The 26411-nt window shown below is 41.6% G+C and overlaps 1 protein-coding gene across 15 annotated transcripts in view; it reads right to left on the reverse strand.

Moving 5' to 3' along the window:
- Positions 1-26411, reverse strand: part of plecb (plectin b) — a 102283-nt gene that overhangs the window by 33946 nt on the left and 41926 nt on the right. For 6 of the 15 annotated variants that reach the window (XM_072394790.1, XM_072394788.1, XM_072394787.1 and 3 more), the window contains exons 1-2: positions 20815-24614; positions 961-1022 (exon numbers count right to left, since the gene is read on the reverse strand). In XM_072394790.1, the coding sequence (XP_072250891.1) occupies positions 961-1022; positions 20815-24088 (3336 nt within the window). In that variant the 5' untranslated portion in view covers positions 24089-24614. Of the gene's footprint in view, positions 1-960; positions 1023-3120; positions 3612-9499; positions 9570-16164; positions 16264-20814; positions 24615-26411 lie in introns of those variants that run through there. The other 9 variants (XM_072394799.1, XM_072394798.1, XM_072394797.1 and 6 more) reach the window with 6 other exon arrangements.

Consider the following 26411-nt stretch of genomic DNA (forward strand, 5'->3'; position numbering starts at 1 on the left):
GGCTGTGAATGTATTGCTGCCAGCAGGAGTTCCTTGTAAGAGGAGTGGCTCAAGTAGGAATATTTTTTTACTGCTCTGAGAGAGGGGTGTGGAGCTGCAGGGGCTAATTTTTCACCCATAATGAGTAACTCCAGAGTGAGAGGTAGGGTATCCCTCCTGACCCATTTACCTCACTGACTGAGTGATGTACTGTGGGGCTTTCAGGCTATGGTTTGGGAATAGGGAGTGAGGTAGGTGAGAGTGGACGAGTGCTGATGGACAGTTTACACAGCCCCTCAGCTGATGACAGGCTGGACTTCTGGTAAGCCTCCCGATCACATTGAACTGTTAGTGACCGAGTGTGGGACAATGAAAAAAAGAGTTGATGTTTGTCTAGTGGGAGGTGGGATGTTGGAAATTATCTCTGCAGAGATGCTTACAATGACCAGGTGAGCGATGGATTGCTTTAAAGACAATGAAAGTATTCTGGGGACCCAATGAGACACTGATTCTGCTGTTGTGTCGGGTTATTTGCTAATAGTTAAACTAACATCAAATACCTGAATACCTGATATTGCGGAAAAAATGAGAACCAACCATCAGAAATACTGATTGGTAACCACTTCCCACAACACCATAATGCTTGCTAACACTAATCCAAACAAATGCAGCTTTTTAAAAAAAGCCTTTATAGTAGATGGTGATAATTCTTAAGCTTCAGAGAAGCAGCCTCTCATTTTAAGAGCTGCAACATTAATCAAACACTTGACACAACAACCTGTTAAAGGTAAGTTCGAACAAGAGGCACAACATTTGCTTTTTGCCATAATTATGACAAAACAGAGAAATGAACCAACCGATGATAACAACAGTGGTTGCTGAGTAAGACAGCAGTTAAACCTTCAGTGACCTATTATCAGTGAAGATAAGCTAATATCTCTTCAAACGTACCTGATATTTATATGTGTGCGCAGCTCTTACCTTTATCAAGTGCTTGTTAACCCATTTTGTGAAGGTCTTCTTCTGTACTCGATCTCGTTCATCTGCAACACAGAGACAGAGCAGAAAATGAAATCCACAAGCTGTTGCAGGTATATGACATACGAGCAGATTTTCTGGGAGTTTCACTCATTTTACAGAGAATTAAACAAAAGTGGAAGTCTCCAAGACACCAGACTCGCCTGGCTAGTGTAGAACAAACAGATTTAATCGCTGAGTGGAGCAACACCTCTGTGCACGCCTGCATCTGACTCAGGCCACATCAGAGAACATTCACTGCAGACAGGTGCACCCCTATTGTCTAGAAAATGTTGTGTTCGCAAGGTCAGTCTCACTGTATGACACCACTGCCAGCTTTGTTCTGAGAAAAAAAAATTATGGGATTTCCATCCAAGGTGCAATTTCTATGTGAGTGTGAGGATACACTGCATGGTTAGAGCATGACACGGTATAACTATTAGAGGGTACAATTTCCCAACAAGAAAGAACAAGGTCTCGGTTTGAAACACACCCACTAAGACAACATGCTGGTATGTTACCACTAAATGTTATTGTAGTTGGGCAATCACCTTAAAGTGCGTCATGGAACATTTATTATGGACACAGTGGATGGATCTGTCTGCTTTTAGCTCTCTGATTTGACTAAAAGTTACAGTTTACAGTTCATAAAATGACTTGACATGACAACAAATCGCCTCCCTCAGTTCAGCCGTCACATCCTGTCTTTACTGACTCATGCAGCTCTCCTCATTTAGAGAATGTAGTGACCTATGAGGACAACACAAAGTCCCCGGTCTTATCATTTTTAAAGGACTGATGTGACTGTCTCCACGTAGAGACCCACCCAGCAATGAAAATCAAACGGTAGTGATTCAACGCTAACATAAATATCGGCACCCAGATGTTGCATATGTTTTCTAGAGAGGAAGTCAGCAACTGCAAATGTGTCATGGAGTTGTGTTGCCACGGAAACCTGAATAGAGGCACAGCTTGATCTTTAACCTAATTTTTCCTATAAACTAATGAGGGCTGGGCCTAACTATGCGCCCCTTCTACTTCCTGTAAGGGGGCAATATGTTCCATCAATTCACTGCGTTCTGTTCTGTTTTTTAAACAACAAAAAAAACACAACTTCTTGTGGTGTCACTACGTTTTTGAGTAAAGGGGGATATGTTTGCCGATCAGGGAACTTCAGATTTTCACACAAAAGTCACCAACAGAATTAAACTATATCTCTCACAGGATGAATAAAATTTGTATCTATCCATCCATTGGAAAGTAAAGTAATGAAGTACATCAAGATCAAGTATAATTTTTAAGGTACTTCTACTGTAATGTGTCCTTAACTTCACTATATTCATTTTACATTTGTAAGTTACTCAAACCCTTAGGATAATGCATGTGCTTCAGCAATGATGAAAAAAAAAAGTGATTTACTTGTGTAACAGTGTAGCTTTACTCTAACCCGGTGCCAAAATGTAGTGGTGGGACTTGTCACACCCTGACAAATGAAAATGGAACTTTGTAAAGTGGTGATGAAATACGTAAAAGGCTAAATATGCACCCAAACTTTTACTTTGTATGGAAAAACAAAAACTAACTAGAGATTTCTAGTTAACTTCAAAATACATCTGAGGAGTTTCAAGGGCAGAGAAAGAGGAAACAGTCTGAATAAAAAAAAGGAAAAGAAAAGTGCATGATTAATTCTGGTAACAACCGAAGGAACACAGACTGTAGCTAAAGGGACTCAGTCACCCCAAAACACATGGACGAGTCAAAACAATAGCTGTGAATGAGCTTTGCTGACCAATAGGAAGAGAGGAAGCTGCTGATGCATTTAGGGGGAGTATCCTTCTTTAGGCCTGGCTGTGGTGACATTGACCGATCAAATTAACTATATTTCTGCCATTAATTTATGAGAAATAATATGTGCATGGACATGATGAATACCTGTGACAACAAGCAAAACAATCAAGCCTAAACAACACGCATCTTAATCATTTCTAGTCTGCAACCTGAAAGCCTCCAGCGCTTCTTCCTGAAAAATTCTTCCGCGCTGACTTCTAACATGGGGGGGTAAAAATTATCAAAATCAAGGCTTGCAATTACGCTATTTTCCATTAAGTGCAACCACCCTGGTACCTTTTCTGCCATCCGTAGCCTTCAGCATCCCTTGGTAATAAGCTTCATCTGAGGGCACCCTGTCTCGGCCAAGGCTGTCGGTGGAGACATTCCTGTACCTCTTCTGCTGAGAGGTCATTGTCACTGTTGTCAGCTGGCAAAATGATAATCCTAATAATAAAATATCCTTGGTGGATTTCCCAGTTATAGGAACTTCTGCTGTTCTTGCTTCTATCCGTGCCTTTGGCCCTCAGATTGTCCCAAAGTGTGCAGTCCTGTGGTCACAATCCACAAGCGCTTCACTAACCTATGATTTCTCTCCCTTTCTGTCCTCTCCTAACCTAGTCACTGACTTTGGCTCTGCCCTTCTTTTTCCTCCCTATGTTTTTTCCTCCCTCTTTTCCTTTTTTACCTCTCCCTCTATTCCTTTCATAGCAAGTGGTGCCTGCGGGCTATGAAGTCTGGGCCTGTCCTTGTGATGTACAACTGTGTATTTAGTGGGGATAGTGTAGAGAGGACATGGTGGGTAGGGCTCTAGACCACACCCATTCTTCAGAGTGTGAGAGGAAGAAGAGGAAGGAGTGGCAGTGAGGGTGATGTGTTGTAACGAGCACTTACTATCTTGCGCAAGACAACACACACACATGCAAGCTGAATGACAGGGAACCATAAAAAAAAAAACATCAAATCAGATTTGGTGCTGATGAGTTTTTATTGTTAAAATCAATGAGATTTGAGTGAGGAAATTACAAAGTAAGACCAGGAGTAAAATATATTCAGCGACAGCCTAAGATGTTAGAAAAAAAATTTATAAAAAAAAATCGGCATACACTCGCCACTAACACACGTACGTCTCTGGTTAATCATTACTCAGTCACAGCATTCCTCAAGCATTTCACATTCACACAGTGAGGTGAAAAAAGGGAAAAGATGGGGGATGAGATAGTTTGGGAGGGGCTGCTCCATTATCCTGATAGTGACATGTGAACACACCCTGAACATAGAACATAACTGCTTATATTATATTCTCTTTGACTGACATTCTATGTACATTTCAAGGCTCTAAACCCTGATTAAAGGTAAACATACTTTTCTGTCTGAGACTAATATGCAAAAAAAGGTTGATTAGATGCGTTTAGGTGCCTTTTCTTCGGGGCTTACTTTCACCGAGCCTCTCCGTAACGCTTCTCTGTACAGAGACTGCATGCACTGGAGGCCAGAGCATGTCCTCTCTCTGCTACAGCCTGCCCCTCCAGCCTCTGGGTGGGTTTACATCCATTTCTCCACCCTGACTAATCTCACTTTAACAGGGATCAGAAAACTTTTATTTTTTTTCTCTCCGAGTGCAGCAATTACAGCAGGACCTGTGCGAACATGAAGACACATAATATGTAAGTGTAAATAAATCTACGGACACAGGAGTGTGCTGTGTGTGCGTGTGTGTTGACTCATATTAAGCCACGTTTGCAAACTTGGAGACACACCTTTATAGTTCTAAAATGTCTAGGCAAGCTACGGAATTAAGGTGTGGTATGTGGGTAAGCCATTAAGTCTGAGAGAGGCAAATGTACCGAATGTTAAAATTTAACACAGTAAGTAATATGATATATCTAATATTTGTTTTGTTTCAGGTTTAAATTTACATAAAAGGTCGAGAGTTTCTACTGTAAAACAGAAAAGGCAACAGTAGAGGGTGAGTGAGACCTCAGTGATGTTCTGGCAGTGGAACAAGTACTAACACCTACTTGAGCTTTTCTGTCTAAACCTCAGGGGAAACATTAGAAGGGGACTCGGCAGGGAACGGGCAATGGTGCAGAAAGTGTGGAACATCTTAGTCATGAGATCGTTCCTCCAAAAAAGGAGACATATCATTAAGTTCTCAACATGCTTATTACTCTGCTCCCTCATCTGGCTTCATCAAAACCAGATGGAAACACTGTGGTTTTTTATAAGAGCGGGGAGAGCGGAGTGAAAGTACAGAGAGAAAGTGCTCTCTTTTTAAATGACGAGTTTGATCATTTCTTATGAGGGCACTGGCAGAACTTTTCTTTTCGCACAATGCTCTTGTATCAAATATCTTGTATCATATTGGGTTAAGTTGTTCAGAACTCTTATTCAAACACTTGTGGTTGTCAAAGGGTGAACCACAGTTATCTTTCTAAGCCTCAGACTTCTTCATCCGGTACCAGGCTAGAGATCAACAGTTATTTTTTTCTTTTAGACAACAACTAGCGGATGTCTTAGACATTCACGTTCCTTTTCACCTAATATTTTATCAAAGAGAAAATCCCTGTAAAAATATTCATAGGTTTAATGTAGATTAGCAAAACACTAACATGCTAAACTAGGATGGTGAACTAACTTCTGATTGAATGACTGCAAATGCCAATCAGAGGTCTGGATAAGCTTACCCACTCATTTTGAATGAGCAGCATGTATAAGGCGGATTTACTGCTGCTCAACACACTGCCATGCCTAAATTCAGCCACACAGAGTCAGTAGGATGCCAGTAAACCCTTAGTCCTCCGACAGGGCAATACATTGTAACTTTTGAGGTATGATTACTATAAACAGGGGTAACCACTACCCTCACGGACTGAGTCCCATAAGCTGTCTTTCCATCGTTTCTTTGTGCCAGTGAAATAAAATCAATCGTTTCAAAACATGAGCCTTGATACGCATAAAACACCGTCTGTGGCAACAGTGTCTATAATCACTCAGTTCCTGCCTCTGATATGAATTCCACGTGCTCGTTTTGTGCTAAAATTACAGTAAATATGAAGTAAAGAATCGCTTAACAGGTTTGTGTTACGCGGTTTAATTACCACTAGTATTTATCTTTTTTAACAGAAACACATCTACAAACAGCTGAGGAGCAGCATGCATTTGTCCACATGGCTCTGTATGAAGTACCTCTTAGCAGTGAAGACATGGTTGAGCTGCAGCCACTATGGACTACAACAACTTGCATTTTAAGCACTCGGGAACAAAAAAGCAAACAAATTAGAGGACAAAAGAATTCTAAGAATGTGTCATTATGGTTTCTAAACGTGCTCAACTGCAAAGAAAATAGACGGGTTTAGACGGGAAAGACCTTTCATTTGAGAGCATTAAAAAGCTGCAGAGGACTTACCCTCCCATATAAAGTTACCTCACTTCACCGTTTCCCTTCTACAGTTTTTTTTATCCCCACCATTCAAGTCTTCGGTCTTTTGGGAAACTCAGGTGAAAGTGCATGTTTTTCGCCGAACTTATCAGTCACCACGCCTTAGGGAGAAGAATGTTGATAAAAAAATAAAAAGGAACATCCTAAACACACCCAGAGCTATCTCAACGGTCGCTCTATAAAAATGCAGAGGAGTAAAAGGAGAGCAGAGATAAGGACAGGTAAGGTTGCTGCTATCTAAATTACAGCACACGTTGCATCATAATGCCGTCCCTCTAAAGGTTAGGATCCATGAAGATGAAAAGCAGGCTTCATCTCGGCTACAAGCAAGGCTCATTCGTTTAGACAAGTTCACGACACAGACAAGATATTCTAAGCCTTTTTTAAAAACATACTTAACTGAAATTCTTTTCCAAGACTCAAAAACGGAAAGAAAAGAGGATTAAAAAACATAATAGTGACAGAAAAACAGTATCAGGTGCAGCCTGTTCTTAAGTTAAGCAAAGGTAATAGTAGCACGGACTCCATACTGCTAAATATAAATGTGTTAAACTATGAAAACTGCATCAAGTATAAAACTTTGCATTTCTAATTCTCCACTGTGAAAGGATGTGAATATAGGACGACATGAGAGTGTATATAAAACTTTTTAATGGTATTTGGACCTTTTGATTCTTTATGTAGCCGTATACTAACATCCATGCTGGTCCAGCAGCTGATCAATAATTTACTGATGTTATTTCATAAAATACTATCAAATTCAAATGATATGGTTTAATTTGCATCTTAAGAGAGGGACTAGCTTAAGGCTGACATAAAAGGATGTCTTAATAGCCACTCTAATCAGGAGAATGTTTGTCATAGCTGTGGCATGGTGTGCTGTCCAGTTATCACAGGTGTCCAGCCTGGCAGCAGGCTTCAGATGATGCTGTCATTAGATACAGTGATGAAGCTGAAACCAAATTTAACTCAGACTCAACAAGCGTTTGGATTAGCCACAGCAGCTGAGTATTGAAATAGATCAGCGCCGAGCTTTCAGAGGACTCTGTGGAAAGTCCCACATCTGGTTTTGTGTCAGTTGCTCATGTTTAACTTTTTTGAGGGGGGGTTCAAATACAACGAGGTGACGCGGAAGTGGCTCTAAGAGCTGGAGACTGTCTGGAACACATCAGATGAAACCCTGTGTCTCCCTCTGCAGGCGAAAACAACGTGACACGTCCCGCTGCTGTAAAGTAACACCACGTGAATAAAATGTGATAACAATAGAGGGCACTCTGAATTACTCTTAAAGTGGTGACATTTGTTTTTTTAGTAAGGGACGAGTAAGAGCTGCAAAGATACATCACCAATACTTTCTGACCCCGTTTTCTTTACCCCAAAGTGAACGGTAATTGTACATTGACTGTACACCTTTATTGGCTCAGTAGTTCTAAAGTACTTCACAGGGAGGGGAAAAGTGATGAATTAACATTCAATGTCAGGACTAAAGTCATTTAACTCCTGCAGTTAACACAGGTAACAGCATTCAGTGCAAGCAAAGTCTTTTTAGAGCAAATTATTATGACGGGCAAACAATGCAGTTATGATTTTCCTTTAAAAGAAAAAAACAGACAAATAAAACGCTGATGACCTCATTTCTTAATAGTATATAGTGGATCAATTATCAGAAATCATGTGGGGCAGCTGCAACATGATGACAATAAAAGCAGATGACTTTTAAAAGAAGCAAAGTTAAAAATGTATATATATTTTCAATTCTGTATATAGGATGGTCTGTTCTTATTACCAACTCCAGCTCACACGCTGCGAACTCCTCCTTTTCATACCATCAACTGATTCATCATTATGACATGTGGTATTGCCATATGGCGTCTCACCTTTGAAACTTTCCAAACAGCCATATAAATGTGGAAAAAAAATAAAAAATAAAAAATGGGAACATGAGAGATGTTTCTATGACAACATCCATAAACAGAAAGCAGCATATGCTTCTGTGGCAACTGTGACTGGCTCTTACTCACAGCTGTATTTATAGCAGCAGAGACGGAGGAGTCTCCCATAACTGACCAATTTGACGTCGGAAGGAAAACACCGTACTCTGCACATTCTTTTCTGATGGCAGAAGGCAGGGTAAGATTTCGACCACAAGATGGCACCAGAGTTCAACCACACCCGACCACCTGCCAGGTGGCGCTACACCTAACAACATAAATCTCCAAATGAGACACTCGACTTCATTTATCATTGTGGACATCTTTTCAAAGATAAAAGAAAATCTTCTTTCTCAATAGTATCACGAGTACATCATTTCTATTAAAATGACTGAAAGCAAATATAAAAAAACTAAAAAAAAAATGATGAAACTAAATAAATGACAGATTGTGTCATATTGGGACATTCACAATGGTTCATAATATGTACAGGAGCGTGTTTGGTATAAATTGTATGTATATGTTGTACAGACATTAGGTTGTTATTTAGGCCATCGTCACTTTACATAAGAATAGTTTTCATCAGGAACAGAAGGACTAGGGCTGAGTGATCTGACATTGTTACATATCGACTTTCTCACTTTTAGAAGAATCATAGAGAACATGAAATGAATCAACACACTGTGTCAAACTTCCCCCGAACTAAGCAAATAATTGACAGGTTGTGATACCATTAAGCTGAGGCTCACCTGACACATTGAACTTGGAGGCATAACTTATGTTGTAAACAGACGACAGAGAATCAACCGCTCTAACCAACCTCTTTCAAATAAGGTCCAGAAGCTGTTGGGCTTTTGGCCTCGACTTAAAGTGACTAACAACCACGTGCTCAACTTCTATGATCACAGGAATTGTATGAAATCCTTCAAGAGAATTGTGATAAAAGTGATGGGCACAACTTCTTCCTGAATTCTCCACTCAGAAATATTAACTGGCTTTACATTATGTAGCAGTGCTCACATTCAGTTTTTATTGAATGATTAAACAGAACAGTAGAACTCATTAAACTATAAAAATCTAAACTTTTACATGACACTTTGAAAGTAGTCTTCACAAGTAAACGGAGAGCAAAGTGCATTAAATTACTCAAAAAGTCAAATAAAAAGAAAAAGAGAAACTAAAGCTCAGTCTAACACTTATAACCTTTCTTCCATGAGTCTGACTCGAGTGAAATGCCATGTGATATCGTCATGCTCTGAAAACTCCTCCTCCGCCTGTCCATAAGTCAAGTCTCAGCACTCACCTGCACAACATAACCTAATGTACAGGCATCTCAGCCGCTCTTCATACGAGTTCATCTCATGCAGATAATTTCCTCGCTAAAGTTCCAAATGTCCATCCATCATAATTCTGAGAGAAGCGCACACATCCCACATTGGCTTGATGGCCTGCACACGGACAACTTTTTAATCAAGTGGCAAGCAGGTACGAAGCCCTGCCTCCCTCATTTATAGACAAAACGAAAGATAGCAAACAGGTATTTCCACTTAATCTTCATTGTGGGATTGTATTGTTTGTTTATTATGTTCAATAACTGTAAGGGGAATCATGTTAAAGCTGCTTAGATGGACCATATAAACAGTTTGAAAGAATAGCGTTAAATATCTATTCTGAAACATTTTACCAACCAGAACAAAGGTTGAACAACAGCCATCAAGTCATTCACTGATGCATACTTGTTCAACATTAACTATGAATAACTGTAAAACTGGATCCAGGCATGTGCTCTTTAACACGCTTATCTGAAATGACTCTTTGCCAGATCTGTGTGTCCTACAGAATCCTTTGTTTTTTTCCACAGAAGCTTTTTGAGGTTGGTCTTAGAGAGCCTGTAAGTATGTGTGACTATTGTTACACTTCTTGGCAGGTTTAATGCAGCCCTTAAGCAAGCAAGCTCAGTTTCTTATAATTAGGATTAGTTTCTGTGTCCTCAGGGCTCTACGAAACCAATCTTTAACTCCAAAAGCCAGACATGCTGTGAGCGCTGATAGCATAAATGAGCATGCATGTATTTGCAGTGATTTGTCTTAATGCAATAAAAGAGCAAACAGTAAAAACTGACAGATCTGTAAGTCTTGTCAAAAGAAACTGTATACTCTGGCTGACACCTACTGTTGCCAGTCATCCGTATGATGGTGCAGTTTATGACAGAGTGCAACAGAGTGATTCTTGAGACACATTTAAACATTTCTTTCTACAGAACATCACACCTGAGGGCCACACAGGAAGCTCTCTGATCTCCTTCTGTTGCGCTAAAGAAAATAATTCAGAGGAGCAATTCATGATTTACAGCAAACGTCTGTCTTCTAACCCAAGTAAAGATACATTTGCTGGAACTGAATTAATCAGATTTCACAACTGAGGTGAATTTTCAGATCATTCAGATTCAAACTCAAACGTAGGACTCAGTTACATGTCTGACGGCACTTGTAACGTGGATAAAAAAACTTAACAAATGAACAACAACAGGAATGGCTCTGTTGCTCCCCAACGGAAGTGGAAGGTTAGAGAATAGATCCATGGGTGAGATCATGCTGCATTAAGAAAATCTACTGAAAGAAGCAGCTAGCTTGACTTGTTCAACAAAATCAGCCTACCAGCATCTATTTATTTTTTTTACACAATGTGCTTGATCATATTAGTTTAATCTTTGCAACAATCTGCACAAAAGCAGTGAAACTTGACTCATAATTTAAAAAAGGCAATTAGCATATTTCTTATTATTACTTAAGTTGAACATACAGTCAGGTGAAAAAGAAAGTGCACCCTTTTCATCACTAACGTTTTCATTTTCAGGGCAGATCAAAGAAATAATCTTCTGAACTGGTGCTTAAAAGCAGGTAAATACAGCTGAGCTCAACACCAACATATGGCATAATGTGTCATTTTTATTTCACAAAAGCCAAGCGTCCACCACATCATTTAATGGGAATTAAGAGGGCAGTTAGCAGGCATGTGCCGCTCATCAAACGCTACTGATTAACGGGGTCTACTCCATGATTTATACGGTCAGTCGAGTCTGGGTCGGGACCTGTTACAGTATCTTACTTCAGGGCCTGAGATCAGCTACACATTTGTAATTCCTGAGTAGATCAAAGAACATTAGGCTGTGATCGGACAGCACTGATTGTGCTGTCTGTGTGTGTGTGTGTGTGTGTGTGTGTAACTACGACTGCAAGCGAACGACAAGAGTTGTTGAGGTGGTATCGTACCTGTGTGAGTGAGTGAACCTGCTCAGGAGCTTAAGCGTCAGACAACGAAGTGCAGACTCTTCTCCAAGTGAGTGGATGACAACAAATTAGCAGTGCCAACATTAGCAGCCATAGTAACGAATGAGCATTTCCTGTTATTGTGCAAAAAGGCATCATCTTAATGTCTATCACCATGACGGAAAGTGGACTAAGAAGTGGATTAATCATAGTGTTTAAATCGACAATAGAGAGAACCTGGATGTACTGTACAATACTGCATGATCTCTGACAAAGAGGATGGATTACGTGCCATTGTGCACAGGCGAAAAGGCAACTCATGGGTACATAAGTTTAGACAAAAAGTTTCTGCTATCTGCAAACTTGCACAAGACACTTGGAGGCAAGCTCTTGCTGCAACCGAGGCGCATTGAGGCATTCCTCATGAATGTCACGGGGGACATGTATGACCTCCCAACGCAGCCCAGTGTGGCTGAAATAAATCAGTTTTAGGTGAACGTCTTCTAGGAGCTCCCGGCTTTCTGTCTCAACGGGGCATGTTCTCAATTCTCTAAGGACACGAGAACTGTATCCAAACCAGCCTTTGGTGACTAAGAGCCTCTATGGCCAAAGTAAAATGTTTATGTACTGAATAACGCCCACTGCTTCCTCAGCAATGACCACAGTGGTGTAAGCCATTTAGGTTTTCTACACACACACACGTGCACATATACACACACACACGCACACGAGTACTGGAAAAAAAGACACATACAGAGTACAGTAAGTAGCTACTACTGGATTGTTCCAGAGTTGGACTTCTGATTGTGTTTCCAGGAAGAATCCTGGATTTTCCACAAACCAGGCCAAAGCGACAGCTAGAGCCAGGACTCAACCATCATGGCTCAGCTCTGTGCCCTACTTTTATCTCTAAGGGAGCCTTTGTTTGGTGTGTGACTAAATCAAAGCCCTTTGCACGGGAGGGGTTATACTTTACCTACTTTGTATAAACAAAAAAAAGGTTTGACAAATTCTCTAGTCTTAGCTCATGTTTAAGAGAAGTGATTTGAGAGCTTACTTCACCGAAAGAGCCACCTGTCCAACGTGTTATACATGAGAATACTAGGCTATGACCAGTTATGCAGAGCAGTTTATGATCTCATTAACAGCCTTGTTCTAGAACACCCATGTGAGCATAAAGTCAGATATCATGATGCTGCAGTCTGTGAAAACCTGCGATAGTAAATACAGCTGGGCAGTCTGTGGAGGGGAAAACACGCACAAATGAAAGGTCAAAGCTCAAAGAAAGAATGCAGTGATGCACCTTGTGTGTGACCTAGGGGTTTTACAGTTTAACTAAGCCCCACCCCCTTCCTCATGACCTTTCAGATGACACCATTCCAACATGGTCAGAGGGGAATGTTAACATCCATCTTCTCTATTCTGCACGCACACCGCAGTGTAGTCTTCAGCATCTGACTGGAAGCTCACCAAGAAGCTGATGGGGTTCTAGTAGTGCAGTGTCAGACACACAAGACTTGGAGCTAGTGATTGCATAGAGGACAGAGAGGACACTGAGAAGGGGACAACTAAGTCCAGAAAGCCCCATGAGCGAAGTACAGATCTGAGGACGGCAGCTGCGTTAACTCTTAAATATCTCAGACAATGAATTATTAGGAGAAAGCATGACATCAGAGTAAATAAGGTGACATTCAAACGTTAGTATATCCGGGCTAAAACATCACTTTGTGTTAAAATACTGAGTCTTCATTATTGATTAGTGCCCTTACAGCCAAGTGAAAGGAAAGGTATTATCTGAATTCCAGGAGTTTACACAGCTCAGTTTCCTCTCACTTGCCTTTCACCACAGCCACCATCTTCTCAAAGCAATCTTGAAGTAGATAAGACAATATCAACACTTCCCCAAGATCACCTCTCTGCTCTTTTGAACAATAATGATAAAAAACAACAACATTGAGCCATGTTGCTGTAGTACTGCCACGACAGCTGAACAATTATCAATATAGGAAGCCCTTTTGTTGATATGAAATGACGCATCTTAGTACATTTTGGATATTTGTGAGAACCGAGACGATTGTAGATTAACAGGTTGGAACAAGTGTATTATCTGTTGGGATCTGCTAGTATTTATATGGAGTGTAACAAAAAATAAAGTCATCAAGGTGTTACCACGGAACCAAAGCCTTTTTTTTGTTGGTTCAAATGCTGGCAGCCTGCTGTTCTTCCAACTTAACAGGTGTTCCAAACCATTAGAAGACTTATTAAAAGGAAGCTGCCATCAGTAAATAAGCACACACACTGGGATCTTTCATGTACAAGAAAACATGACGAGACCAGTTTGGGTGGGAACGAAAGCACTGTCACAACACCATTCTGCAGTATAACAACAACAAAAAAAGTCAATTAAATAGCAGGGTGGAGCCAAGGTTGCTTTATCTCTATGAAATGTTACTTGCCAAACTGACATAACTTGACAGCAAAAGAGACACTGCAACATGAGCCGAGCTGAAGGCCTCCCACGCTTTTAAGAGTAATGAGAGCTAATCTCTTTACAGACACACATAAGAACAAACACTTCAGCAAGCACGCAGCAACATGGCAAAGAGAAACTGGCATGTTAAAGTCGACTGGAAGCTTTGACTGGTCACAGTGGGAGAATGGCTGAAATCTCTCAAGGTTGCACATGACCAGTGTAGAAAGTAAACATGCCTCATGTGAAGCTGTGTTTTAGTTCACAGTAATGTGACCTCTGCAGATCTGACCTAGGAGCGATGAAAGGTAATAAAAAGAACATGGGCGTAACAGGTACACATGGACAAACTGAATGATACGGAGATATTTCTGAACACACAAATAATGCAGAATAATCTGTTCTTTGAGCTATTAGAGGAAAGAAAGCACTGTTGTAGCATCCAGTGACTGTGGCGGTACCCTCGCTGCTTATTCAACCTTCCCAACATTGCTTCAATATCCTGCAATCTTCAGCTTTCTTAACTCGTCCCTGTGTTTTTCAAGCGACAGAGTGTAATCAGGATGACAAAGTGACTTCAGATCACTAGAGTAGGGAGAATGGTTCCTGGGGGGCTTGCAGGCATTTGTTGGGACAAAGAGAGTAATAAGATAATAGATGATGAGGAGGTGAGTGCAGGCTGTCGCGACAGGTGGGCCTCTCCAGGAAGGGGGAGAGCAGAACTGGACAGGCGTGGCTGGGACATTTTTTTAAAGAAGGAAGGCCAAAGCAGGAATTTGTGTTTTCCACACCCTGAAGCGTTTAATGGAAAATCTGCTTGTCTAGTACATTCAGTTGATTTCAGACTTTTATGACATAGCCTGGCTGTTCTCTCTCCAGCTCTGCACAGGAAGGAATTCATATGAAAGAGCAACTGCACATCAGCAGTGTTAGTTGCCCCTGAAGGGTTTGTCGCATCAGTAAATACATATTTTTCCTTGAATACAGAACTAAAGATCAAAAACCCTTCCAATGTCTCTGATAATGTAGATGGTACGACTTTAACCTTGTAAGCCTTTATGTCCATCTGTGTGTATCATCATTGCGAATGGTGGTCATGGAGGCTCCCACATAAGTGGCAAATAAAACAAAGGTAAGTACTTTGGCAGCTGTTTATATGTGGGCCTGTCTGTCAGTGGACAGATTTTACCTCTGCAATAGCATCACAAATCAAAATGAGGGTTGGATTCAGAGAGGGGTGCAGTCAGAGTACTGACTGAGAGCTCACTGGTAAGAACGTTGATATATTAGGATTACGGGTGCTACAGACCCTAATTCTGATTCCACCACATGTTCAAGTTCAAATCTAACATAAAAAAATCAAAAGGAACCAATAACAAAATGGAACAAGCTATCTGACACACATCTGTGACTCTTTTCCTCTAACCAACTGGGTCAAACCCAATCAAGCAATTATAGAAATGATATCTCAAAGCTTTTCTTCAGTTGATACTTAAAGGGAAAAGAAATAACTGCACCATCATTCAACAGTCTAGGAAACAGTCCAAGATCTGTGTGTAAGATCTTGTTGTACAACATAAAAAAACTATTTGAAAGACATTAGCGTATTAAAAGTAAAACATTTTTTAATTTGGAGTCCTAGCGATAGTTTCAACAACAACACATGCAGTTCAGGAGACTTGTTTGTATGGCACTGGATGATAGCAGGTGGTCGAAATTTAAAGGGGATCTGAAATAGCTCAGACAACACACGGCTGTCTCTCTTTCACACACACACACACACACATGCACACACAAAACACTAAAATGAAAAAATGAAACAATCATCATAAATCACTGCTGATTGTTGACCACCTGAGGTTAGAAGAAATAATGAGGGGAGGGGGGTGGATAACCCCAAATTCCTGCCCTCTTTTAAGTCCATCGACATTCCAACAAATGAAATAAAAAACAGAAAGCAGCCAGCCGCACTCATAATTCAGGTCAAACTTTGTGGACAGGGTTAAATATGGAACACAATCTGAGCTGCAGTAGCTGAGGGTTGTTGTCTGGTGATTGTGAATGTGTGTGCTTCTGTCCTGTTGGAGTGAGTACGCCCAACATTTGGAATCACAACAAGACTTCACACAGTGTGTTTGCCAAAAAACACACCGAGAGTCAGCAGCCAGACAGGCAAACACAGTTAAACACGGACAGACATGACAAAGCAACCCCACTCTCATAACCTACCAGGTATGATCTTCATCTAAGAGGTAGTACGTAGATGAAGAGGAGGACGGGGGTGAAAAAGACAGCTGAAGGAAGAGAAATGATGAGGACAAGGGAGGCTCCAGCTTGTTTGCTCTGAACTACCTTGTTTCTCCCTTGTCTTAAATTTTGACAGGCTGCGCCTGCTGCTTGGATCTGTCAGCCTGTGCCACCGCGGTCAGGGGAGGAGGGACAACACGCCAAGCCTGGGGAAGGGGGCAGGAGCAAGGGGTACAGGGGGCTGAGAGGGGCGGGCAACTGGGTGAAGGAGTGTTGGAGCTGACTGACGCCTATAAATATCCAGCAGAGCCAGATGATCACACAGTGTCACAGATAGAAACTGATGGAAGTGCTCTAGCGGGACACTTGCTACATATGCCTCACCCACAAATACAAGCAGATCACCCCTCCCTCTCAGTCTCCCTGGTTCTCCCTTTGATGATGATGGGGGCAGGTTAATACTGATACTAAGTCACAGTTCTCAGCCAGAAATCAGACCTCATGAGCTTTCTGAAGTAGAATGTAATAAATAAATTCCAGAGCCATCTTTTAGACATAATAATGTCAGCACCTACAAACATAGACCCATCATTGAAGAAGCACTGATGCACCATACGTGGCCTCACTGATAATAATAATAATAATGTGATAGCAATGTGATGAGGTGTGAATATATAGAAAATACTGCAATTACAAATGTTTGCTTTTACTACTAATTCTGCTACTAATCATTCATTTTGTCGATGTAGAGTTTTAGGTTTTACCTATAAATAAAAAACAAATCAGACTCTGTTTGGATTGGATGATTTAAGTGTACATGAGATGGTTTAAAACTGGATATGTTGAGGGTGAATATGAGGAATAGAACTGGCAGTAACGTGAGATGGACAGAAATAGCAACAACAACAGCAGTAAATATGAAAACTGATAGCTAATACTGATGGGATATCTATTAAATCAGACCAGCTTCACAAAGAGTTCAGAGACGCACTGAAAGCACAACTGGAGCACTCAGAGTAAATCCCCTGCTGCTTTTGGGATCACATTAATGCTCAACATTCTCCAAATATAGAAAGTTCAAATATACATACGGCTTTGCAAATGTTAGTGTTGAGAAATTGCTTAATTTCTTCATAATGACAAAAGCAATTCCACAAAGTGTCTGGAGAGCAGAGTTGGGCCACTGACGTGCCCCTTCACACGGATGTCCTGGTGGAATGAAAAGCATCCACACTGACATGACCATGAGGGGGGATTTACAGAAGAAGGCAGGGAATTCCTCCATTAACATGCTCGTATATAGCATCCACAAACTCCAGCACTCGTCAGGCATGTTACACACACCATCAATTATGTAATACCAATATTTGAAAGTTATTCTAAGTTTATATCAAGGTGGATATACTTCTTGTCTCAGTCTACCCCAAGACATTATCAGAAGTTCAGCTTTGTAAACACTGCTGGTGAGATCTCTCCAGAAAGAATCCAGTATAATGTGGTAAAAACAAAGTGAATGACTTAGTTGGACTTACAGATATAGCTAAAATATCCTGCCGACTGCTAAACTTGTGGAGGTTTAGGAAAAATCCCTTCAGCTTTCCCACAAGACTGAAGTCATGTGAGTCAGACTCTTTAATATGGCGCAACATGTATGCTGGGAAATGACTAATGTCAAAACTATTTCGGCCAAAGCCTCAATATATTCCACATGTTATCGATCCCTCTGTTTCTGCTGTTTGGTCTACGTTGAGTCTATAATGTTTCAGACTCGGCATCACTCTTCAGCCTCGAGCTGTTATGTTGCAGTAGACTTCTTTAAAATTTGATATCAAACCCTTTGCGAGCGCAGCAGTTCAAAGTGGAGAGTCAAACATCCCATCACATTCTTCATCCAGCCACTTCAGGCTACCAAGCCATTTCAGAAAAAAAAAAAAGTCGCAGTGAAGCCATGAAGCCAACCAAGGCTGCCATCTAAAGTTTCATTCTGTGTATTCAGACTGGTCAAATACATCATCACTTTATTGTCAAATGGTTTGCCTGCTGTGCTAGTTTGTGAAATCTAGACCACTATGTTCTGTTACTCCTGACAAAATACTAGAAATGATTTCACAAGCACACTCAGCAGTAAAAGATATGGCCTGGCTGGAAAAGGTCACTAAACTTTGTTGTGGCCAAAACATAAGAGCCGGCCTGTAGAGGAAACAGCAGTGGAAGATTCTGCTTAAACTGTCAAATCCCAACAGTTTAAACTTTTATCATGTCTCTCAGTTTTGTCCGTTTGACTCACAAAGGTCAGGCTCTTTCTTCCAGCTCCAGGATTTGAGAATGGCCAGTATGAGTCACAACATTAAAATGGTATCCAGCCATAATGAAAGACCCAGAGCTGCAGCACTCTGCTGTTCCTTTAACCAATCATACAAGTATGCACTGGGCATCATTTCAGAGATGAAAACATGGGGGACCTCAGTGGCATGTCTGGGATGTCATTTAGGTTAATTGCCTCTGGTGCCATGTGTGGGCAGAGTTATATACTGCAGTTTCCATTTAGCAGAAAATTAAAAGCGTCACATGCAATGTCAAATATAACCCAGCGTAAAGTGTCCCTGTTTTAAAAGCAACATTTTTGTGGCAGAAGTCATATTTTTGTCAAACACTTCTTATCTTCCTCCTTTGAATACAACACAAAAGACAAAAAGAGACAAACCTAACCACAAACAATCATCTCACAGGGTTTAACTGAGTTGAATGACAGCCATGTATTTAATCAGCAAGCATGCCATGAATACCACAGTCAAAGGGTAATAGCACTAAAAGCAGCATCGCAATAATCTAACACCATATGTGAGGTAAAATATGGAAAGTTTGATGGCAAAAAATTAAAAAGAAATAAATCAAATCACACCGTGTTTATTTTTTTGAGGGGGGGAGGGATCAGTCTTACTTGGAGGTTTGTTAAAACACCTCTGACAGCAGTTGAGCCATCTGGTCAGTGTGACAGTTAAAAATGGTTGTTGTTAATGGACAGCAGATGTCAGCAGTGCACTGCTGTGCCCACATCTGAAAACATTACACATCGAACAAACCTCAGGTGAAATCAAACCCTCACCATATCAATTTCCAGTAAAAAGCACAACTTTTTCTAGAGTTGTGAATTAAACACTGTTCGGGTTCATGAATAAGCTTTCTGTCATCGTGTATGAGTCATAAAGTTTGTCTTTCACTGCAAAAAGGGACTGTTTTCTTGATGAGTACCACAGATTAAATCAAGGAGCCAGGCTGCTAATTCAATCCAGATCTGTTGTCACGTGTGGATTCAAACAAACACACCCATGGAGCTGCGAGTAACCTATTCCAATTTCCTGACTCTTTGTCTGGTGACCACACCCACAGCAGACAACGCCCATGCAAAATCCTTCACACATGCTCTGAGTGTGACAAAAATGTTGATGTCAAATAGATAGTCAACTTATTCCACTTTTAAAATATGTTATCATCTAAAATGTGGGTGTCACATGAACATGCTTCATCCTTTACTTCATATGAGCCATAAAAGTTTCACTTCAGCAAAGAGAACCGCAGCACTGTTTGGCACTTTATCCTGTAACATTTACTTCTCTAATCCAGAAGTGCTATCATTTTGCCTCCATAACTCCCATATCCTTTGCATTCCATTATACAACGGTATGCAAGTGGCATGCTTATCTTTAATACATGACAGACTGAGACTGAGAGAAGAAAAACAACCACAGAATATAAACCAGAGCCAAGAACACAGTATTACTAGAGCAAAGTGGAGAAAAGCTCCCAGAAGCACCACACCCCCCCTTTTTTTTAGATAACTCATAAAAAACTATCTCAGCAGGGAACAGGCGAGGCTGAATCTCAACAAGCAGCCCCACCTTGTTGGACTAACTGCAGGTCTGCATAATCCCATTGGCAAATACTCAGAGATGGCTCCAGAGATCACTGTTCTCACTGAACAGTGTGCAAAGCTTAATTCATTACCCAACACTAAAGGAATTACCCACCCAAATAACTGTGACTTTTTTAGGGGACAGGATTATTTGGGGGTGAAATTATAACTGCAACCAATGTAAAATACTTTCTTATCTGTTGTTAACAGAATTGTAATTCAACAATTCTAACTTTAACTATCATGCGTAAGGAAGGACTTAAATATAAGTCACAATGCTCGTGTGAAAGCTGACAGTGTCACGAATACAATTATAACAGCGGTACTGACACCCTAGTTCAGCACACACATGATTAAATCACAGCTGCATGCCAGTGGTCTCTTTTCACACTCATACTAAAACTGTTCCTAAAGAGAGACTGCCTTCGTATCCCAAACCAGAGCCTCTGCAATGTGCAACTCCAAGCCATAAACTGTAATCAAATCATCCCAAACAACACTTTGAAGAGAAGTCAAAGACAATTACAGAATACGAAAGCTATTCAAAGTAGGAAAAGCAGTAAGTACATGACAGCGTGGGCTGTCATCAAATACTTTACCTAAGACCTCCCACACTTCTAAGAAAGGTGGAAACCTAAATGTGAGACCAACTTCATCACATGTACAGACAGATCAGGACAAGACAGGAAGTAGGTCAACTGATATGCATTCAAACAAACCTTCAACAAAGTTAGGCCATGTCTTCTCTTCTGGTTCCTCCAGTGAGTGGTCCCAGTCAGCCTCAGGTGAGGCTCCTTGCACGTTGTCCCCTGCCACCCCTGACATGAGAGCTCGCTCTATAGCAATTGCTTCCAGAACATCCAGGTCCAGTTCCTCTTCCTCCACCTCAGACTGCACAGGTGGAGGAGGTGACTGCTCCCCATCATTTTGAGGACTAATGAGATGCTTCACTTCAACAATCTCTTCAACTACCACAATTTTCCTCTTCATGGCGGCCTCGTCTAGATCAGGTCTTTTGGACTCACAGGTGTCCCCCAGGTGAGGCTGGTCAGGCTGGCTTACGGGTGTGGCAGTAGCAGAGGGTGTGTCTTCGCCCAAGTCTGTCTTCTTCTCTTCCTGCTTCTCGAAGGCCTCAAAAACAGAGAGCCTTTCCTCTGTGCTGCACTCTGCTGCCTGACTGGCTAAATGTTGTGCAACCCGGGGAGGCTCCTCTTGCTTGACGAGAGGGCTGGCCTGTGTCTCGGCTGCGGGTGCTTCCCTCACAGTGGAAGATGTTTCTGGTTTCGGAACCTCCCGCTTGATTTTTTCTGCAGTGAGCAGTGCTAGCTCCACCTCCCCTTTGTCTACTGGGGCCTCTGAGAGCACAGCTGCTGCCTGCCTCACTTCCTCACTGCACATTCTTTCAGGAGTCATCTTTGGAAGAACTTTAGTCAGTTCAGAGGCTTTGACAGGGCTCTCCTTAACTGTAGCCTTGGTCAGTGTTGTCATGTCAGTGGATGGCAATGTTTCTGCCTTCAGCACAGGCTCTGTGTTTATAGGTTCTGATGCTGGAGTCTGTTTAGCCTGTTTTTTTCCTTTCCCCTTCTTCTTTCCCTTTGACGGTTCCTCTGCAGCTTTCCCGTCACTCATTAGGGATGCAGTCTCAACCGTGGGTTTCTGAGTTTCTGGCAGTGGCTCAGGGGTTTTCTCTTCAGGTTTAGTGCCTGCATGCATGAGCTCCACTCGTCTTATTTTCTGCACCGTCATTGTTTCGACTTTGAGGACAGTCGTCTCCTCAGATTTCACAGGCTCCCTATGGGGCAACACGGCCTTTGACATTTCTTCGGGAGATAATGGTTCCTGTGTGATGTCACTGAGGTTGTGCTCCCCTCTTTTCGCCTCTCCTTGCACGTCCACTAGGGGCACTGCAGGGGTTTCACCTACTGGAGGTGATGCTGCTTCTTCTGATGTACTCTTGCTTTGTTTTTGCACCCCCTCATTTAGCTTTTCTTTAGTTTGCTTGGGAACTTCTTTTATCTGTTCACTGTTATCTAATTTAGCCACAGCCTTATTTTTCTTAGCTGTCTTCATGGAGGTGATCTCAGTTAAAGTCTCTGTAGTCATAATTGATTGAGGTTTGACAGTATTTTCTTCCATCCCCTCAGGGGATATGGCTTTTGGGGGGGTTTCCGTGTCCATCTCTGAATGGGGTGGTTCCTCAGCATCAGTACTCTTGGATATCTCACCAGGAGACTTCTTTTTCTCTCTCTTTGATTTTGAGCTTCCCTCAACCACTTGTTTGATGTCACCAACAACCTGTGTGATAGCAACATTCTGAGCCGACTGAGTTGAATGGATGAAGTCTTCTTTCACTTTTGCAGGGCCCTGCACTGAAATTTTAGATACCTCTTCTGGCAACACCGCTTCATTTTTCTTGGCATGAGGAATCGTATTCACTTTAGTTTCCTCCTGATGCGTAATTACTTCTGTCACTAAAACTTTTCCTTTCACAGGCATTGCATCTTTAGCACTGGCCCGAGGTGCTGCAGCAGTCGTAGTATCAGTGTTAGTTTTAACGGCACATGTTGAAGACTCCATTATCATTGTCATTTTCTGGGCCACTGGATCAGTTTTAGGCTTTGCTGTGAGATTCTCTGAGTTAACTCTCGGATGACTTGTTTCTTGAGTCACTTTAACGTCAGGGATTCCCTCTGCTGCATTCGTGGACCCATCTAGTTCATCAGTGGGGCTGTTGCGTTTGGGTTTTGCGGTCTTCTGAATTACTTTAGCAGGTTTTTCTGGGACTTGAGTCTTCATATCTAGAGGTTGCACTGATTCCTCAATAACTTTTTCTTTTTTAAGCTTCCCATCTTTAACTTCTTTACAAACAGGTTTAGTGCTCTCAGGAGTGGTGGTACCAGGAAGAACTCTGGAGGTTTCCAGAGCAGATTCCACTGTCTCAACTGGTTTGTGCTCAACTTCGGCATTTGTTCTTTTAGCTGTGACACTGATCTCTGCTGGCTTTGTTTTTCTTTCTTTGGCTTGCATATTGGGAAGCACTGTGACAGCTGAATTGCTAGTGGCAGTTTCAGTGGACTTTACGAAAGCTTTTTCATCGGCAGCTTTTGGCTTCTCTTTCTTTATTTCGGTAGTAGAGAACTTTGTTGCAATCTTTGATGTTGCAGCACCTGGAGCTTTACAAACAGTAGCCACACTTAATGGTAGGGGTGTTATGGAGGATGTCTGAGACACATCCTCCTTTAAGTATTCTGTTCGTGCAGGAACAGAACTTGGCACTTTTTGGACCTCCAATGCTCTCTTCTCCTGTGATGCAACTGGTTTCTCAATTCTCACATTAGGACCCTGCTCAGTGACTCTTTTCATCTTGTTCTCCTCCATCGTCATTAATTCACTATTGAAGCTGGTTCCTCTCCTATAAAGAGGCTGATGCTGCTCTGTCAGGTCCCATGATGCTTTTGGCCTGACTTGCTCTGCAGTCAGTGGACGGCCTCGGAACCTGGGGGTCCTATCAGAGTAATTCTCTCGTTCTCCAGCACCCATCATCTTATGGCGGTAACCTTGACGTTCAGCCAAAGCTTCTTGGCTCTCTGCTTCACCCCTGTGACCCGGCTTAGGAACATAAGAAGTGGGACCATGTACAGATTGGACCCGTGCAGCACGGTGGGCAATGGCCAAGGTAGCGGTCGGCTTCCTCGTCCTCTGCAGAGATGCTGGAATAATCTCAGCAGGCAGGTGGAGGTAGTCACGCAGGTAAACAATGCCTTCATTGGTCAGATACCAGTAGAAATGTCTCCAAGCAAATGTTTCCTTCACATAGCCCCTGGACTTAAGAGAGCCCATCGCACGGATCACTTGTAGATTGCTCACATCTTGTACATCAGGGTGCTTGATCTGAGGCCTTTTGTCTTTCTTGGCCACCATAACCCCATCTCGAAACAGGACCTCATAGATGGCTCTTAGGTCCCGCATGGGCATCAGCATTCCAGCAACCATTGTGGTCTAAGTCAGTAAACTCTTTCAATGTAAAACAAAAATGCTCAGCATCAAACAAAGTGAATTAGGTGGCAAAACCAGTTGTCACGTGCTTCTCAATTCTATTTGTAATAGTTCAAGAGCAAAGTCTCAATTTCCTTACTGTCTCCTCCTTGTGTTCTTGCTGATCCCTTAGGTGTCGTGAAGAAAATTAATATTCCTCGTTTTGAAAACCAAATGAGTGCTGTTCCCCCTACATTTAGGGTGGCAGGGAATGAACAGTCTCTGTTCTGCCGAGATGGCAATGACAGAATGGAAGAGAGGCAGCGTGTGTAAGAGAGTGAGAGAGCGACTCGGGCACACTGCTCAGGCCGGCTCCACCTACCTTCTCTCTCTTAGTCTTAGGAAAAAACAGGCATGGAAAAAAATTCTCACTAAAGTAAATAGTAGAGGAGGAAGTAAGAAGAAAAAAATAGTGCAATAAACTGAACTATAGACAGAGCTACGTCAAAAGACTGCAGCAACACATCTATGTAGTGTGCCCAAGCACATGTTCTGTGGCTCTGTGACTTTTACTGAGACACCCACTCACACAAAAGCACACGCCCCCAATTCAATACACACATACACAACTCTAAATTAGCACTACAGCCGGTTTACACACACCCTCTAATGTGTCATACACACTGGTCCAATGAATGGGCTATAGAGATTAGTTATAAGAAAATGAGCCAACCAGTTTGCATTCTTCAATCTTCTCCTCAGGCGTCAAGCTGGACATACATGTTGAAGCAAAAGGTGTCCAGTTTTACACTTTTCCTGATCAAGTATCACTGAAGAGCTTTTACTCTACACACAAGGTGTCGTTTTCAGATCTCATGACATACACTAATGAAACAAATGAAGGACAGAGACAGAAAATACATGAATGTTTAAATATATCACGGTCAATGGAGACAGTTAACAGTTCTTTTAATAGACCAGATTAAAAAAAATGGTTTTAAAACACACATAGTATAGTCTTATTTCTCTGCTAACATAAAGTATGATTCTATTCATGAGTGTATTTGTTTGGAGGGTCTCCAAGCCACAAAGAGAAGAAGGCTACATAGACTAATCGGTATTTCCCTTTGCAGCCCATTAAAGTGATGCAACCGGCTGTAAAGCACCCTAAAGTTGTGCTGCTGCTTCAGACAGCTAACATTAGAGCTTCTAGCAAGGAACCAAGAATCTGTCTTGCACAACTATATAAAGAACTGTGCATTATAGCTAACCTTTTCTGCACTCCCTGAAACATGATATCAGATTTCTATCCCTAGATCACTTCCCACTTCTGTACATCTGTCCCCTGTCCGTCTCTCAGTGTCAGAGAAAGTGTCTTCTCTCAGCCAGAAAAACTGGAAGGGAAACTGATAACTGCAGGTTAAAGCAACGGAGACAAAGGATATACTGAGGAGCAGAGCGATCAGACAGTACTGTGCTCACAGTGATATGGTTGGAAAATTATAGTGGTGGTGAATGGGCAGCGATGAAATTATGATTTCCCCCTGCTGTTTCAAACCACACCATGACACATCCAAACATTGCCAGAAAACTGTTTTGCTTGTGTTTGCCATGGCAACAGTCAAATGAAGTATCCACTTTCAAGGCTGCAGCAGGGAACCTGGACAGCTGCACCACACTGTCATTTATCAAAACTTTATTTGCAACGACAATGTCACGTGAATTAAAGTGTCACCAAAACTATATGTGTGTGTATATATATATATATACATATATAATTTATGAATACAGTATGCTTAATTAATCTGAACTGAGGGAAGAAGATCATTTAATACCCTTAATATGCCTTTAAAAAAAGAATTCCTTTCACACAATCGGCACATTTGTCTGTCTTTTGAGTCAGACTTGAAGGCGATGCCCCAGGTCATGTGCATATGCACTCCACCTACGGCAGAAATGCTCTGAGGCCTTCAGTAATGCATGTGAAAACAGTGCTGCCGAGGGCTGGGAGGAGTGGATGAGCAGAGGAATTCTCAGGTTTATTGTGCAAGAGAGGCATTCCTCCATATTACGAAATGAGTGTTTTTTTAAAAATGAATAACATGCTGCAGTTTGCCCGACTATGATAAAAAACAAGGTTGGTGATAAATATGATTACAATATAAATGTGCATGTGTGGATCCACAAACCAGAAGATAACTGTGCATTTAATTCAAATTAGGTTGATTGAGAAGCCTTTTATGATATATCACCTGTCAACAAAGTATTTTAATGGAGTCCTAAAGAGATATTTCAGTTGGGGTAAGAGGCATCACTATGGATGGTGTTTTGCTCTCTGGGT

The sequence above is a fragment of the Leuresthes tenuis genome, unplaced genomic scaffold (genome assembly GCF_036924035.1).
Source record: "Leuresthes tenuis unplaced genomic scaffold, fLeuTen1.0.hap1 SCAF_10, whole genome shotgun sequence".
Taxonomy (NCBI): domain Eukaryota; kingdom Metazoa; phylum Chordata; class Actinopteri; order Atheriniformes; family Atherinopsidae; genus Leuresthes; species Leuresthes tenuis.